This window comes from Protomyctophum bolini, assembly GCF_963924005.1.
Source record: "Protomyctophum bolini genome assembly, chromosome: 24".
Lineage (NCBI taxonomy): Eukaryota > Metazoa > Chordata > Actinopteri > Myctophiformes > Myctophidae > Protomyctophum > Protomyctophum bolini.
The window spans coordinates 18076542-18095358 of record NC_137885.1 but is presented as its reverse complement, the minus strand read 5'-3'; the positions used below and the strand labels follow the sequence as shown (position 1 = coordinate 18095358).

The 18817-nt window shown below is 42.3% G+C and overlaps 1 protein-coding gene across 2 annotated transcripts; it reads left to right on the top strand.

The window, feature by feature from the left end:
- Positions 1 to 401: 401 nt before the first annotated feature.
- Positions 402 to 17703, top strand: slc19a1 (solute carrier family 19 member 1). Of its 2 annotated transcripts, XM_080758042.1 has the most exons (6): positions 402 to 483; positions 2473 to 3115; positions 9764 to 10565; positions 12363 to 12555; positions 15713 to 15854; positions 16315 to 17703. In XM_080758042.1, the coding sequence occupies exons 2-6, from the start codon at positions 2825 to 2827 to the stop codon at positions 16501 to 16503; spliced, it is 1617 nt and encodes a 538-aa protein (XP_080614168.1). In that variant the 5' UTR covers positions 402 to 483; positions 2473 to 2824; the 3' UTR covers positions 16504 to 17703. The 2 variants fall into 2 exon arrangements, with proteins under 2 accessions (XP_080614168.1, XP_080614169.1); XM_080758043.1 differs by lacking the exons at positions 402 to 483; positions 2473 to 3115 and adding an exon at positions 7513 to 7653.
- The last annotated feature ends 1114 nt before the right edge of the window (positions 17704 to 18817 follow it).

Here is an 18817-nt window from a genome sequence, read left to right as displayed (position 1 = left end):
TTCATGTCAAGGACCCCCAATTGACACTAATTAGCCCACGGACCCCCATTTGAAAAGAGATGCCGGTGGAACCCAATAAGAAGATTTGTACGGTTCTAGCAGTGATTCTCAATCTCAACCATTTTAATTTCAAGGACCCCCCCCTCCCAGTTTGACATGGATTAGATTCCCATTTCTATCTCTAAGACCTGTTTACTGGTACAATTCAATGTTAATTTAACTCTGAGTTATAGTTACAGACCTATTATCACCCATAAGCCAACTAGCCAAGGTCCATTTGATTCCTATCTATCATTTAGCTGAGGACCCCCTGGAACTCTCAAGGACCCCTGGGGGTCTCCGGACCCCACTTTGAGAACCACTGCACTACATATCCCAGAATGCAACGCCGCGGATCAGCGCTTGCTCTCTCGGCTGCTTCTGTCTGTGCTCCGTCTGAATGGAGTAATGCACGGTTTGCAGCAACGCTGGTACTGCTCCGAGGTAAGGATCCAACTTCATTCCTTGGTCTTTTCGTAAAGTAATATCAAAACAAAAACAATGCGAGCGAGCTCACCTCACTGGGTGGCATGCTGCAAATTTGCGTGTAAAGGCACTTAAACAGTGAAAATGCTGTTTAATTTAACTCATCTGACATGAGTTAGCAGCACTACTAGCTTTGCCAATAACTAACTACAGTTTGTTTTTAAACCTGGATCACAAAGCTGGACTTGCGATCCAGTAGTAGTAGAAGAAGCTGTTGTCAACATACCAACAAAATTAAACGAAACAAACACCTATTCTATTCTTTGTTTTGCATGCCGACCAATGTGTTAGTCAGCAAGCTAAATCACGTGTGTCAACTCAACTTGTGTAACCCCGTTGTGTTTGTCAGTATAGATTCAGCACTGGTTACAATTTAGCCTAACATTTAGACTCTCGTAGAATCTAGTAATGTATTTTCAATCTATGTCAGAATCGATAAATACATCTACTAGATTCTACAATACATGATCTACGAGAGTCTAAAGCTTAGGCTAGTTACAACTATGTTAATGTGTAATGCTACTAATGTGTTGTAACATATTATGCAAATGCATATTCGTTATTTATTACTATATGTGTATTTAATGCATGTATAGTTATTAGTATGTCTTTGTATTGCATACCTGTCTTTAGTTTGTTCCGTTTAATTGACTAATATCTACACCCACACACACACACACACACACACACACACACACATATATATATACACCGGTATATATAATTAATTAATTATACTTACATTTAAGTAATAATAGAAAGTGATGCATTCATGCTCATTTTCATCTGCAGTGTTTAGCTTTTCTGTATTTCTGGGCAGGGGTACAACAATAACGGAACAACCAACCTGTGATAATACAGTACATCACTGTCCATGCAAGATGTTACAATAAAGAAACGGATTACTTTATACCCATATGAAAATGCACATATGAATTGAGTTAGTATTGAAGTTGATTTGCCTTAATCCATGCATCGTCTCCCTTAATCCAAAGCTTGCAAGTCACTGTTGTTTTTGAGGGGCACTATCCCGTCCTATGTCCATCTTTGAGGGTCTGTGTAAACGCAAACATTGAAGACAAAAGTGTGTGTGAACACAAACATTGAAGACACAAGTGTGTGTGAACACAAACATTGAAAACAAGTGTGTAAACACAAACATTGAAGACTAAAGTGAGGACGCACATTGTGATTGAGATTATGTATGATGATAAGAGCGCCCCTCACTTCACACAGGTGTGATTTCAAAGAATTGTATGAATTGCAATATCACAATATTTGATAACTTTTGTGTTCAACAACCTTTTGTTGAATGAGTCCATTCAGTGGTTCATGGATATTCATATTGCTCCTTTGGGGTCAACCAATTGTATTGAAGGATGTGTGAGCATGTTCTTCTTAGTCAAAGTTGGGAATAGACGAGGGTTGCATCATAACAGGTGTGCATACACTTTCAGTGTGACATACCGACGACTTGCAGGGGGTGCGCTTTGCTCTGTGAACTGCTACTTGAACTTCCACTTCAAGATTATTGTCACAGTCCCATAAGTTTACACAGGTGTAAAAGAGAGAGTGAAATGAACTGCCTGTACAAGCTAGGATGATTTGCAGCTACAGAACATAGTAATATGAGAGTAGATCATAAGAAAACAGAAGCATGCTCAAAAAGGAAATACAAATGAGGCAACTATCTCTTGTGCAAGTAAGATATATATCACTTGCCAGTAGATGTTAATTTAAAACATGTAAGTGTATACAGTAACAGTACATACGTAACATAAGTGATGACGGTGCAACAGTAATGGGGGGAGAGAGAGAGAGCTAAATGCTATAGTGGCGGCATGTGGCAGACGTTTTAAAAGTGTAAAAACAGAACATTCATAGCGCAGAGTAACCATGTTGGCCATCATATGACTGACTAATCGACATTTTTGTTTTCTTTTACAGGGTCACAATGACATGAGACCCCCACCGGGCACCAGCTGATGGCTAGCTTGCTTGCAATCATTGTTGTCCCGGCGTGGAATGGAGCAAAGGTCAACCAACAGCCCCATGTAGCAGTTAGACTTCCCTTTCATGGCATTATGACATGATCACTCTGCCTCCATATTAACAGTGCATGTATGACACCAGATAGTCATGGCATCAGAGATTGAACAAAGCCCAAACCTTTTTCTTGTGACTCATTAATTAATACACTTCCAATCCGGGAGCCAGAAAAACCCGACACCCGTAACATAATTTCACATGTTAATTTGTCAGCTCAAAGGGACTTGAAAACAAACTCCGGCCGACAACAATGGCGGAGGGTGAAAGTGAGAGCCCAGAGAGTGGGGACAGGCCAGGGGACGAGGAGGAAACGGAGACGGGTCTGAAGGAGCCTACGCACGTGGACCACCCGGGAGGAGAGCACGGCGGAGACCCAGAGACCGCCGGCGTCTCTCCGGGGGAGAAGTCCACGTCTCCCTGGACGTCACACTGGACGGTGCTGTTCCTGTGCTTCTATGGGTTCATGGCGTCCATCAAGCCCGGGGAGCCCTTCATAACGCCAAACCTGCTCAGTCCAGAGAAGAACTTCACCAGAGAGGAGGTCGGTGATATAACCCAATGGGAGAGAGTGTATGTCATTCTCAACATGGGGTTTGTCAATGTTTTGTGCACATTTTGTGTTGCCTTGTTTTTGACTACACTTTTAGATTAGCCTCATCCATGCTGATTTTGAAAACCAAGCCAATATATTTTATTCCAGTTTTTCTTTTTTCTATCCAAATATAATCCAGATTTATGAAATGTGAGGTCTTGGCTTTTTAATGGTGGTTTGTTGCAGTGTTAGCGGTTCACTATATATTCACTATAATGGGTCCATATTGAGATCAGTTAATTCAATTAAAACTATAGAGTTGTCCTGAAGTACTTCATTTTCAGTACTCGCCGATACCGAGTACCGGTACGAGTACTTTATTTTAGTTGAGTAACCAGTGAACCACTTATTTTACCCCCTTTTTCTCATAGATGCAGATGGATCTCTGATGTCCGATCTACACTTGTCAATTGTCATTTATGCTTGTAGATCGGCTGTTTTGGAGGAATTTCTGCAGTGTTGGGTCAGACTTTCTGCCGTTGCATTGATCCTTCAGCCTAGTGTCAATTGGATGTTTTGGTACTCGGGTCAAAGTATCGGGCCAGTTCCGAGTATTGAGTACGAGTACTTGAGGGTGGTATTGGCCCGAGTAACCAATACCAGTATTGGTATCGGAACGACTGTAATTAAAACATGTATGCATTTATTGTGCATTATTGAACATAGGAAAAGAGAAGGGAACCCGCACACTCATACTGTATGCTCATGCTGTATGATTCACGTTGTAGCAACAATCTATTCAGATCCCCTCCTCGCCTTGGGCATTTTACATGTTCAATCCCCTGATATCTAAGAGTGGCCACAGTGTGTTTAGCGGACAGAAAGTGCATTGCAACCGGGCTTTTAGGATCTTGGTTGCGGATGCTGCTTCTATGGACATGCATGTCTTTAAAGCCCTGTTGGTCTTGCCAACATATCCTAGACCACATGGGCATTTGAGCAAGTATATCACATTTTTGGTTGTGCATGTTATAGTGCCCTTGATGTCAAAGTATTTACCTGTGAGTGGGTGCGTAAAAGTGTGGCTCTTAGTGGTGAAGTTGCATTGTGCGCAACGGCCGCAATTATAATTGCAGGGATCAGGGATTTGAGTCAAAAAGGAAGATTCTGGCGAGATAGGAGTGAGATCTGATTTGACAACAGTTTGTCGAATATTAGGAGGACGTTTATAAACAACCCTAGGTATTTCTTTAAAAGTATTGGCCAGTTTGGGGTCGCTGCTGAGGATGTACTAATGTTTTTTTTTATTATAGCACATTCAAATTATTTTCCCAGGGCTGAATATTGCACAATGCATAGAGGACCGTTACTTGAGGGGGCGTCCCGTTTGAAGAACTTCCTCCTGTGTACAGTCGCTGAATCTTACGCGTGCCTTTTTTAGCCATTCATCGGGATAGCCTCTGCTTCTGAAGCACGCATCTAGGAGATCTGCCTGTGTTTTGTAGTCCGCGTCTTCACTTTGCCGTTGCGCATGTCCAGAAAACTGATTTCCCTTTTGTCAAAGGTGATAGTGAATTTAAGTGATTCATTACAGGAGTTGATATAGTCAAAAAACATTTTAGATCATGTTCACTGCCGTTCCATAATAGAAAAATGCCATCCACAAAGCGTCGCCAAAGTTTTATGTGGGTTAGGAAGGGATTATTGGGCCCAAAGACTGAATCTTGTTCAAAAAGGCCCATATAGAGGCCTCCGTAATTAGCGGCCATACGGCTTCCCATTGCGGTGCCACGTGTTTGGAGACAATAGTCATTCTCAAACATACAAAAATTCCTTGTTAAAACTATTCGGCCAGCTCTCTCATGCAGTTTGTACTAGGTGAGAGGGTTTGCAATCCCCCTGTGTGTGGTATACAGGTGTATAAGCTCTCAACATCCAAAGTGGCCATGATAACTTCCTCAATTTCCCCCACATTCTTTAGGGTGTCCATGTCCATGGAGTCTCTTATATAGGCTGGGAGAGAAGTGAGCGCTGTATCTTGGTGCGGCCGCCGCTCTGACGTCATCGGCATTCCTCTGCTGTGCCACGGGAGGCGCGTCCTGCTGGGGGACACCTCTCCACTTGTATACCGTGCCGTTCTTGTAGTGTTTGTTGTCGCGGTCAAACTTCTTTCGTTTTTCGGTCTTCGCTTTTTTCTCTGCCTCCAGCTTGTACTGTGACAATTCGTTTTCCACTTTTGCCAGCATTTCCTTGTCGGTGAATAGATCTTTCAGCTGCGAGCGTACAGGCTCGATTTATTCTTGTGTCTTTGCTGATGTTGCCATTTTTATGGGTTCAGTGGAGTCTTGGTAGGAGTGCCGTATTGTGCAAAAATCATACAGAAACTATAGTAAAATACGCACATCACTTCGTGGAGGTGCTGGGTTCAAAAAGTGGCATAGGAAAAGAGAAGGGAACCCGCACACTCATATGCTCATAAAGATACATTTATTGACAACGTTTCGAGCCAAGGCTCTTCATCTGGTCAAACTCAAGATGTCAGTCATGTTAATCTCTCTCTCTCTCTCTCTCTCTCTCTCTCTCTCTCTCTCTCTCTCTCTCTCTCTCTCTCTCAAAGTATCGGGCCGGTTCCCATCAGCGATTTATTTTTATCATTTCTTTATTGGAATATATTTTAATTGTTGCCTAAGTAATAATACCTGCTTATGTGAATCACTGTCTTAGATTCTATAATAATCATGATGTCCTTTTGCTTATTCCACTGTTGTGGATTTGAGAAATGTGTAACACTGTATTTAATGATATTTCATTAATTGATCCAATGACCATGTTGTGTTTGTTCCACCCACTGAGTCTGACTAGTAACGTGACCCGTGGGTGTATTTAAGTGGGTGGATCACTGACATCTTGAGTTTGACCAGATGAAGAGCCTTGGCTCGAAACGTTGTCAATAAATGTATCTTTTTGAGCATATGAGTGTGCGGGTTACCTTCTCTTTTCCTATGTCACTTTTTGAACCCAGCACCTCCACGAAGTGATGTGCGTATTTTACTATAGTTTCTGTATTATTGAACATGGCCACGGAATGTCACTGCACTGAGAGACACGCAGCTGCTGTATACTCTCCACAGCTGCTCTTTTTTTGAGTGGTGCAACCACTCTCTTAGGGAGATGTGTGTGTGTGTGTGTGTGTGTGGCTGGGTAGCTGGCTGGGTGGGTGTCTGGGTATGAGCACGAAAACAACATGGTTGTTTTTCACCACCTAATGCACACACAAACGCACATATTAACTGTATGCTTTCGGGTGTGCCAGTACAGTACAGTGACAGTACTGTACAGTACATTAGAGGGACCGCCGCACGGTAACTCTGTCATTTCTCAACCGTTTCGGACGTGGGGCGGCTCGCTGGAACCGGGCCAGCACCCTGGGCGCGTTCCTGTGGGTCTGGAACCCCCCCCCCCCCCCCCATCCCCGGCTGAAGGGTGTGTTTTTTTTTTAAAGATTGTTTTTACCACATTTTGTTGTTAAATAACACCATAAAACAGTTATTAACTTATTACCCTTTTCATGTCACTGTTGTACCTACTAGAGCTACAAGGGGTGCATGCACCACAGTTTGGGAACCCCTCTACAGTCATTTTCCACCCTGGGACTGGAGGGTCGGGGTTCGATCTCCGGCCGAGTCATACCAAAGAAAGAAATGGGACCCAGTGCCTCCCTGCTTGGCACTCCGCATCCAGGGTTGGGTTGGGGGTAAGACCTTGCGACATACTAGTGTCATGTCCAGGGGGGTGTGCTCAGAGGCGTCTGGGAAAAAATGCGAGGCCCTGTGCCTAATTAATTCATGTTTATTTTGGCTTTCAATTTGCAGGTATAACTAATTGAAATTAACACCCCGAAGTGTAGCCTAAGAGCAGGCTATATGAAAACCTTTTTATAAATTATACTATTGGTATTTCACACGGTTTTATGATGGTTTTATGGTGTTATTTAACATACACAAATCTGGTTAAACGGCAGCTGTTGGAGAGTATACAGCAACTGTGTGTCTCTCAGTGCAGTGACATTCTGTGGCTATGTTCAATAATGCACAATAAATGCATACATTTAATTTAATTAGAGTTGTTCCGATACCAATACTGGTATTTGTTACACGGGCCGATACCACCCTCAAGTACTCGTACTCGGTACTCGGAACCGGCCCGATACTTTGAGAGAGAGAGAGAGAGAGAGCCAGAGAGAGAGAGGCCTTTCCCACTTCAGAGAAGAGAGAATTGACACATTTATAAAGCACTCGGATGTTACTCAAAAGCAGTAGATTTCCTTGAAGCAAATTGCAATAATGTCTTGATAATCCCGTCTAGATCAGTTTTAACGCGTGCCCCCCGTGGCTGATTGGGCCGTGGTTGGATTGATGATTTTTTTAATGAATTTTGCGAGAGAGAGAGACCACCCCACCCCACCTGCTCCTTTCTGCCTCACTCCCTCTCTCCACCTCCTGGACAGACAGACACCCACCCACCCACCCACCACTCGTTTCACACAGGTGTGATTTCTTTCTTTACGACTCGACTTTGTGTCAAACCATGACAAGGCTTCGTCAAGGCTTAGATACTCTTTACTTTTTGTTGCAAAAATAATGAATGTAAACTTTGCCTTTCTCTGATGTACCAAAGAGCCAGTGCTGATGCATTTATTAAACATAATTAGGCACCGGTGTGGTAGTGTTGCACAACAAAAGTGCATTAAAGCTACACTGTAACCCTTTTCGACCCCATATTTGTACCTGATTTCCTGTGCTGCACAAATGCTGCACAATCTTTGAAGATTCCAGATGTATGTCAATGTGTAGACTCTACATTGACATACATATGATATTGATTCTATTCTTGGCTACGTTTGGCAGGGATTTGAATCTTTTGTTTTACCATACATAATAGGAGGTTGGCCATATTGTGCGTGCGCGTGTGCGCACTGCACACTCATTACCACGAAGACTTAATGAATGAGCATGCAGACTGCAGAGCTATGTGTGGTCAGAGTTCACATTCCTACAAAGTGCTCAAGTGAAGGTATTAAAAGATTTGTCAGTGTTACGTTCTTACGTTGAGTGAGAACATGAAGAACAAATAGGCTGTAATATTTTTTGACTGGAAGGTTGGTTCTATTTACGTCCAATAAATAACTACATTAAGACATACTTTAAAATGAGTAACGACACAGAACTGAGTTTTTGGGGCTGTTGAGTATTATTTATTTCCAAACGGCAACTTCGCAGACATAATATGATCACGCTCACATCCTACGAATAGAAGGCCCAAAATTGTGTTTGTTGTCATGATTTGTCACGACAAGAGTTGGCTTTGTCCGGGCCGTAAACGTCTTTAAATAAATACTTTTCTGAAAAGTCTATGAGGAAAATGGCCGGGGATTTCTTTTCCGGGTCTCTCGAGGGGGCGGGACTGCGACGCTCTATACACACTATGTATAGACGAATCCAGGAACGGGTCTCATGGTCGCAGCTTACGTATTTCCTGTAGGTGGACTCGACGTAGCTGCGGGGTTTAAACCCTCACCAGGCGTATCTCTTCCACTACAGTGAACGGTAGAGTGAGTGATGTTAGTCTGCCTCAAACTTTACTCTTTTACCTGCATTTTACTAACACTAACATTACAAAGATGCCCAGAACATCGAGATGAACCTGTGTAGTTTATGGCTGCTCCAACATTAGTGGCAACATAAAAAAATAAACGGAATGTCAAAATATCCACAGCGGTGGCTGAGACCAGAGCCATTGAGTAATGGTTGAGACGAAGCAGTGAAAGATGCATAACGTCAGTCTTACCCAATACCCAATCTTTCTGTTTTATGAACACAAGGCTGCTGTACTTTATACCTCATACTTTAAATGCTTAGTATGGGTAAGACTGACGTTATGTATCTTTCAGGACCTTTCACTGCTTCGTCTCAACCATTTACCAAGGCCACAAAATTATTTGACGCTGCTACTGAATCACTTTGTGCTTCAGTATGTTATATGCCCAGGACGTCTCCAGACATCTTTATAATAACCCCCTGTGGTGCCAAGACATGCGAGTCATATGACTCAACAATACAAATAACTTAGGGCTGTTATCAAAGCAAACCTGGCCTTCCAAAACACCTGAACAGTGCCACAGGCTGATCACCTCCTTGCCACGCACCATTGATGAAATAATTTGTTCAAAAGTAGCCCAGACCAAGTATCGACTGTCTACATACTTTTCAGACGGTCGACATTTCTGAATTTAAAAAAATGTGTGGTTGTAAAATATTTGAATATTTTTAGATAGGATTTTTCGATTTTCATGAGCTGTATGCAAGAAGGTTTTATATATTTCACTTTATGTGCAATGAATTGAGAATATATGAAAGTTTCACGTTTTGAATTACTTTTTTTAGAAGGATCTGTAAATCGCCACAATCCAATGCTGTTTCCTGGCTCCTGAACAGCAGCACTGTATAATACTCATCCTTTTGTAGAAAGACTATCAGTTCAGGATGCTTTCAACTTGTCAGTGAATAATGAGTGGTGAATACTTACTTAAAACAACTGGTGTGTAAGCGTTATCTTTTTCTAATTCCCTTGCAATGCTCTCGTGTTTTTTTTTATCAGGTAACCAACGAGATCAGCCCGGTGCTGTCCTACTCCTACATGGCCGTGCAGGTTCCCATCTTCTTGCTGACGGACTACCTGCGCTACAAGCCGATCCTGATCCTCCAGAGCCTCAGCCAGGTGGCCGTGTGGCTCTTGCTGTTCCTGGGCTCCAGCCTGCTGGAGATGCAGTTCATGGAGTTCTTCTACGGCGTCACCATGGCGTGCCGCGTGGCCTACTCCTCTTACATCTTCTCCCTGGTCAAGCCGGAGCTGTACCAGCGCGCGGCCGGCTACTCCCGCTCCGCCCTCCTCATCGGGGTGTTCAGCAGCTCGGTGCTCGGCCAGCTGTGCATGTCGCTGGGCAACGTGCGCCACACCACGCTGAGCGCCGTGTCGCTGGGCTTCGTCTGCTTCGGCCTGTTCCTCTCCCTCTGCCTGCCGTGGCCAAAACGCTCCCTGTTCTTCAACCGGAAGCACCGGCAGGAGGCCGCGTTGGCGGCAGCCAGCCAGGCAGAACTGACCAAAATGAAGCCCGGCGGCGGCGAGGACGTGCCGTCGCCTGTGATGTCCTCGCCCACCTCCCTGTGTTCCGGCGCCTCCTCCTGGGGGAGAGACTCTGTCCTGGTTCAGATGCTGGTGGAGGTGAAGAACGTGGTGAGGAGTCCGCGGCTGAGGCTCTGGTGCCTGTGGTGGATCTTTAACTCGACGGGCTACTACCTGGTGCTGTTCTATGTCCACATCCTGTGGAACAAGGTCTACCCGGCCACGGAGAACAAGCACGTCTACAACGGAGGGGTGGAGGCCGCCTCCACGCTGCTCGGTGAGATGTCCTGGAGCTGAGAGGGCCTTTGTTTCCCGGTCCAGGGAATTAGATGAGATGTTTTAGCTTAAAAAATGAAGACAAATAATCAATTTCTCTCGGCTCTTACCATTTTTATGACTCAGAAGATTAAGCATTTAAAACCAAAATAAGATTTATTTTTTCTATTGAAGTGCCTCTTTGATTATTGCTGAATGTGATGCCAGCTGTTTGGTATAACGTTACAGTAGATTGAAACTTTCAAGCTGCAGACTAGTTAGTTGCATATTGGTTTGTAACATTCTCTTTGGTAATTAATTTGAAATCCGTGTTAGTTGCCATTTGCCAATTAATGTAGGCTGACAGATAGCCATGTGCACTGTCTGACGGTACACAGCACTGTCAGTCTCATTCATCTGGAGTGATTAGGTCAGGTCTTCAGATGGCAGGTGAACTGTACTTTATATAATAGCCATACAGACTGTATGGCTATTATATAAAGACTATGTTGGCCAGCCCATCTAAAACAGATGCTTGCTTGCAAACACTGCAGAATGTGACTTCATAAAAAAACAGGCAATTCTTAACTCGCTATCAGGAGGGATGTTTCAAGAAGAGTTTAACTCATAATTTGTAAGTTCTTCATATTGGCAAAGGTTTGCAGAATAAGGTTTCCAGAATAAGACATTCCCCCTTTGAAAAACAGATCTAGACTCTTTCAGCATTGACCACACATAAGAAATAAGGAGGCATTGCCATGAACACAGGTGGACTCATACGCACATCACTCCTAAGAGTCTCTCAAAGTGGTCCTGGTATCAAAAGTGCAACTTCAGAGAGGTATCGCACCCGATATACCGCAACTCCCATGCTTTGCTTTGACCCGTGCAGTAATCGGTTTTGTTCTGGCAAGGAACACGGTAGGTCATGAATAGCCTGGAAACTAGACGACTGAAAAAAAGGAAAGCCCTCTACTAAGTGATATTAGCCTGGCCATGCCAGCCAGCTGATCATTTCAATTATATGATTGAAGCCCCATTTTCTATTTGTTAATACATGTTAGAACGGTTAAATGTGTATTATTATTTTTATTTCTTTTTGTGGTGCAACCACTCCCATACGGAGCGCTGTGTGTGGATGGGTGGGTAGCTGGGTGGGTGCCTGGGTGAGTATGAGCACGAAAACAGCATGGTTGTTTTTCACCACCTGTGCGCAACCTAACACACACACACACACACACACACACACACACACACACGCACATATTAACTGTATATATGATGATTTTGGGTGTGCCAGTACAGTACAGTAGGGTAGAGGGACCCCCACACGGTAGCCACGCTATGAGCTTGTAGATCTGCTATTTTCTTATTTTTGTGTGCAAATGCACTTTTCATCCAAACTAAAGTGATGGAGGCAGATGCAAAGCCACAAATGAGTGTGACAGGCCCTGCATATCACCCTTGTTGATACAAGGGTACAAAACAAACCAAAACAACCAACCATCCAACAGTGATTTAAAAAAAAATATATCTTTTATCATGGGTACCTACCTAGTACCTACGTATGGAATGTGCTCCAGGGGCCACAAGAAAGCCCACAGGCCATCGATTGATTGATTGATTGATTAGTTTATTAGACAGAATGTATAAACGTCAACAGAATACAGTAAACACTCCAAAAAGTCCTTGCGGTCTTGTTTCCATTTAGGCCCTATTATGCAATCAATTCATAGACACTTGAATATCTAGGTCAATTCCACATTGTGGCGGTGTTCTCCCATTCCCTGACCACCAGTGTGTTGTTCTCTCTCAACAGGTGCGATTTCGTCGTTCTCTGCGGGCTACGTGAAGATCCGGTGGAACATCTGGTCGGAGCTGGTCATCTGCGTCATCACGGCCCTGCAGGCCGGCCTGCTGCTCCTCATGGGCTCCACAGACGACATCTGGGTCTGCTATGTGTCCTACGCGCTGTTCCGGGGCTTTTACCAGTTCCTGGTGCCTATTGCAATGTAAGTGCATAGGGCTGTCGCCAATCATGACATTTTAATGGTCACCTAGATCAGGGGGTCTCAAAGTTTCTGGCTGGGGACCCCCGGGAATGCTTTGGCCATGTCTCGTCGTGACGCTGAACCCCTAATTGCTCCTGATGTGCAGGGTGGTGCATTGCATGGTTTCCTCTGCCATCGGTGTATGAATGGGTGAATGCAATGCACAATGTATGCTATATAAATGCACCATTTACAATGGAGAGAGTTCAAATGGAAAACTAAAATGTTAGCAAAGTAAAGCAACGCCTCGAATTGTTGCTGGAGAGAATGCAGGAAGATTGGTGATCATACCCACGTATTTTGGGATTGCCCCAAATTAGATACATTGTGGAGTGACATTCAATCTGAGAACAACATTTGTTCTCTTATTAATGATAGGCAGGGGAGGATTATACAATGGGCCTGTTGGGCCCAGGAGCCTCTGAGCTAAGGGGGCCCCTGAGCTAGGGGAGCCCCTGAGCTTCGGCCTCCGTGTGGCCGCGTTGCTATCACAATGGAGGCTCAAGTTTGGGAGCCCCCAAAAAGTGAAAAGTTAATAACCGTTATTAACTTTGAACTTTTTGCCAGTAATGGGCAATAACATAAGCCCCAAATGTCCTAAACCAGTGGTTTTCAACTGATTGTGAATGAGGGACCGCTGGGGACCACTGTTGTGTTGGTTGGGGATAAGAGCTAAGATTAGTGCTAGTCACTTGCTATGCATCCCATGTGTATACAACATCCCACTGTGTCTCAACTCTCAACCAATGGTCCATTGACTAATAATTTCCTAATAATGACTCATCAGACATTCCGGTGAACTTCCCCCTCTTGAGATTTTAACTCCCTTTTTCTGTTGATTTTCTTGACCTCCCACTTGTCAATAAATGACTGCATGGACGGTCATCAATGTCACCAGGTCATTCACATCATTTTGAACCGTGGGCTATAGCCCATATCGTACGGCATACTATAGCGCGCCGTTTTTCATCATTTTTGAGGATTTTAAAAAAATGACGAAATGACAAAAACGATGGGTTATAGCCCATGTTTTTTGAAATTTTGGAAAAAAAAGTTAGCCTCGTTTCTCATCATTTTGGACCGTGGGCTATAGCCCATATCGTACGGCATACCATAGCGCGCAGTTTTTCATCATTTTTGAAGATTTGAAAAAAAATGACGAAATGACAAAAACGATGGGTTATAGCCCATGTTTTTTGAAATTTTGAAAAAAAAAGTTAGCCTCGTTTCTCATCATTTTGGACCGTGGGCTATAGCCCATATCGTACGGCATACTATAGCGCGCCGTTTTTCATCATTTTTGAGGATTTGAAAAAAATGACGAAATGACAAAAACGATGGGTTATAGCCCATGTTTTTTGAAATTTTGAAAAAAAAAGTTAGCCTCGTTTCTCATCATTTTGGACCGTGGGCTATAGCCCATATCGTACGGCATACTATAGCGCGCAGTTTTTCATCATTTTTGAAGATTTGAAAAAAATGACGAAATGACAAAAACGATGGGTTATAGCCCATGTTTTTTGAAATTTTGAAAAAAAAAGTTAGCCTCGTTTCACATCATTTTGGACCGTGGGCTATAGCCCATATCGTATGGCATACTATAGCGCGCCGTTTTTCATCATTTTTGAGGATTTGAAAAAAATGACGAAATGACAAAAACGATGGGTTATAGCCCATGTTTTTTGAAATTTTGGAAAAAAAAGTTAGCCTCGTTTCTCATCATTTTGGACCATGGGCTATAGCCCATATCGTACGGCATACTATAGCGCGCAGTTTTTCATCATTTTTGAAGATTTGAAAAAAATGACGAAATGACAAAAACGATGGGTTATAGCCCATGTTTTTTTTAATTTTGAAAAAAAAAGTTAGCCTCGTTTCACATCATTTTGGACCGTGGGCTATAGCCCATATCGTACGGCATACTATAGCGCGCAGTTTTTCATCATTTTTGAAGATTTGAAAAAAATGACGAAATGACAAAAACGACGGGTTATAGCCCATGTTTTTTGAAATTTTGAAAAAAAAAGTTAGCCTCGTTTCTCATCATTTTGGACCATGGGCTATAGCCCATATCGTACGGCATACTATAGCGCGCCGTTTTTCATCATTTTTGAGGATTTGAAAAAAATGACGAAATGACAAAAACGATGGGTTATAGCCCATGTTTTTTGAAATTTTGGAAAAAAAAGTTAGCCTCGTTTCTCATCATTTTGGACCGTGGGCTATAGCCCATATCGTACGGCATACTATAGCGCGCAGTTTTTCATCATTTTTGAAGATTTGAAAAAAATGACGAAATGACAAAAACGATGGGTTATAGCCCATGTTTTTTTAAATTTTGAAAAAAAAAGTTAGCCTCGTTTCACATCATTTTGGACCGTGGGCTATAGCCCATATCGTACGGCATACTATAGCGCGCAGTTTTTCATCATTTTTGAAGATTTGAAAAAAATGACGAAATGACAAAAACAACGGGTTATAGCCCATGTTTTTTGAAATTTTGAAAAAAAAAGTTAGCCTCGTTTCTCATCATTTTGGACAATGGGCTATAGCCCATATCGTACGGCATACTATAGCGCGCCGTTTTTCATCATTTTTGAGGATTTGAAAAAAATGACGAAATGACAAAAACGATGGGTTATAGCCCATGTTTTTTGAAATTTTGAAAAAAAAAGTTAGCCTCGTTTCACATCATTTTGGACCGTGGGCTATAGCCCATATCGTACGGCATACGAGTTTCTCAACTAGTAGGAAAGAAAATGTAAAAGAAAATCTACAAATCCTACATTACTAAATGCATGGTCAGGGACCACATGCAATACCTCCACGGACGACCTGTTGAAAACCCCGGTCATATGATACAAAAACAAGCCTTTGGTGGCCCAGGGGCCCTTTATCTCTAGATCTGCCTACGAGTTGACAAACTTGACATATCATTAGAGCCAGCATTCTTTATACTAGGTGGGTGGGATTCCATGTGTATCTGTCTACTTATACTCAGGGTTAAAGTTTAATTTTGGAGCGTGAGTCTTCATGTGTCGCCAGTGAGACAATGAGTACAATACTGAAATATACAGTGTGCATAACATGAAAATCTTGTACAATTTGTACTTTGTAGCTTCCAGATAGCTTCGTCTCTCACCAAGGAGCTGTGTGCCTTGGTGTTTGGGATCAACACCTTTTTGGGAACCATCCTGAAGACCATCATCACCCTCATCATTGTTGACAAGCGGGGCCTGGCCCTGGATGTCCACACCCAGGTAACAATGCTACTAATTTAAAGGGATTATATTTCACTATATTTAAAATAAACATGATTAAGCCGTTCATGATCATAATCAAGGTTCAGAAGAGATTATTTTTAAAAACTTCATGGGAAAGATCAGAATCTGGCCATTTGTTTTAAAGTTATTTTCACAAACATACAAATAAATAAGTAATTTCAATATAAATTGGTCTGTAGGTCTGTAGGTGTTTAGGCTAGAAGATGAATAGTTTACACTACAGTTAATGCAAATTTGGCGATAATCAAGGTTATTACACATTTTATTTAATCATCCAATTATGTAATAAATAAACAAAGAAAGAAAGCAATATCATTTTAGATCAAATGATAGAAGTTAAGCCAGATGCTACTGTACACATTATTAGAATGCAATATTATTATTCCTTATGCTTCACTAACACCATTATAATTTGTATATTCTTTTTCTTTTCCAGTTCCTGGTCTACTTTGTTTATTTTGCCCTGCTCACCGTCGTATACCTGGTTTGTGCTGCTGTGGTGATTGTCCGGCACTATAGAAACCAACCCGAAGGAGGTGACCAGGCCACACCCACAGAGCTTAGTCCTGTGCCAATCAATTCTGAGGCAGAACCGCTTTCAAACGGACAAAGAGGCAAGGATTGACCCTAACTAGTACTGTACCTTAAAATGCCTTGATTTCTGTCAACAAGAAGGGAACATGCAACCCTTAGATGGAGTGTTTTTATCTGTTAACAGAGCCTAAATCAAGTACATACTTGTACAGTACTTGAGTGCCTTATATGGTACCTATTTTTAAAGTGTCCTCTTCCTGCACAACTGAATTCGGACCAATGTTTTTTTGTTTAGTTTTTTTATATATATATTTGTACTTTAGTTTGCCAAGTACTTTGCCAAGTACTTTGCCAAGTACTTTTCTAATGCAAAGAACTTTCAGTCCAAATTGTGTTCACATTGGATTGTAGAAGAGGTTGCAGTTTCTCTAAAACTTTCCCTACTGGAATCAGTCGAAAGTCACTGAAAACTCAACCCGGGCCCTATTTTAAACAATCTATTGCACATGATCTAAGTGACATGGCGCAAGCGCAAGCTTGGCATGTCCAATTCCACGTCTGCTAGTTAAACCGTGCATAAACCGGGCATAAAGTAAGACCTAAGGGTGTTATTTATACTACAACGTTTACAAGTCTTGCCAATAATTTCTCCTTTTGAAGAAATTGCATTTCTTGTCTGAACTGTGCGACAATATCTACATAATATGACATGTTAAATCCACAAAGCTGTAGATGATGGACGGGGCACGCACACCACAGGTACAAAAATACTTTCTTTATTGAGAAATCTGACAACGTTTCCATCTATTTGATCTTCAGGTTATCAGGTTCAAATCCACAAAGCTGCTAAAACATGGGCGTTGCTCATCATAACTATCTGATCAGCTATCAGTTGAAACTGCTGAAAACTGAAATTTCCCCTGCAGGACTAATGAGCTAATCAATGTGTAAAAGTGTTATAGGTGGAACCATAATTTTCTAGGCGGTATTGGGCATTTTTGTAAGAGACTGTACTTTTTTATTTTTTGCAACAAACGGTCATCTCTTATTGAAGAGAGGAACCATTATGAAATGGTTGTGGCCGTGGGAAATGCATTCTTCCAGTGGCCATTCTGTTTTCTTTTTAGAGGTTCATGGTATTGGTTTAAGTATGGTGCGTTACACTCCCCCACCCACCCAACACACACACACACACACACACACACACACACACACACACACACACACACTGCTTTTGTTCACTGGTGTGTCGCAACTTCGCAAGCTAATGACAACTCAGTCACCCTTTGAAAGTGGGTCAGAACGCAATATGTTACCAGCAGTGTTACCGACCTGAAACGAGCTGTGTGCAAAATCGCGTGGACAAATCACAATGATCATGAACTTGCCAGGGGTTCTCAACCTCGGGGGGGGGGGGGGGGGGGTCGCCAATTTATTTTGGGTGGTCCCCAAATTATTATTATAATTTGTTTTTGCAACTGAATGGCTGGAAAATGGAAGTTTACATAGTACACATAGTACATGCATAAACTTTCCTTATCCCATTTTGGACTGAGGCCGATTCTAAAAAGCCCTCTGAATCCTGACCTAAGCTTTCTAAAAACTTCAAATATGTATAGCGGCATCAAAGTTTTTTTATTTTTTAATACTGTACAGTACAAAACCCCAAGAGGGGTTCCCGTCCAGAAGGGTTTAGATCACCAAAAGGCGTTCCCACCCAGAATGGGTTAATGATTATATCTGGTTTCAGTATTCATTTGATATATTTTCTCTATTATTAACCCATTCTGGGCTGTTTTAACTAAGCATTATGTAATACTTTAGCTATTGAAAAATAGCAGATCTACAAGCTCATAGCGCGCCAGTGTCGCGCTAGATCTTGTAGCTTGTAGATCTTCTATTTTTGAAGATTTTTGAAAATGCGGCACAAATCTTTGAATATATATTCTTTCAGAAGACTTTTAAATTTATTTCGACGTCGGGCCTAAATGGGTTATTTGGAGTCAGTTTGTATTGGGGGTGGGGAGGCGGGGTGGGGGTCGCGAGACATGGCCAAAGCATTTCCGGGGGTCAAAAACGTTGAGAACCCCTGTTCTAGGCTGTGTATGGGACAGTGAATACACCATACAGTAGACTTTGTTTAAATATATACTGTACATTGTACAGTGAGTGTACAACATCCCTTAGGACTTGTAGATTGTGTGCACAGTGTTGTCTTATTCGATCAGCATCTGACTTTACATAGGAAATATCTTTGTGTTGCCTTTACATTAGCTTGGAGTCAGTAACATTTGGCCATTGTCAAAGATCCTGCATACACCATTAAATCTTCAGTGTTCACTTGGCTCTTGAGAGTGTACAAATGTTGCCAAACGTTGAATGGAATTTAACAAAGATTTTGGAAA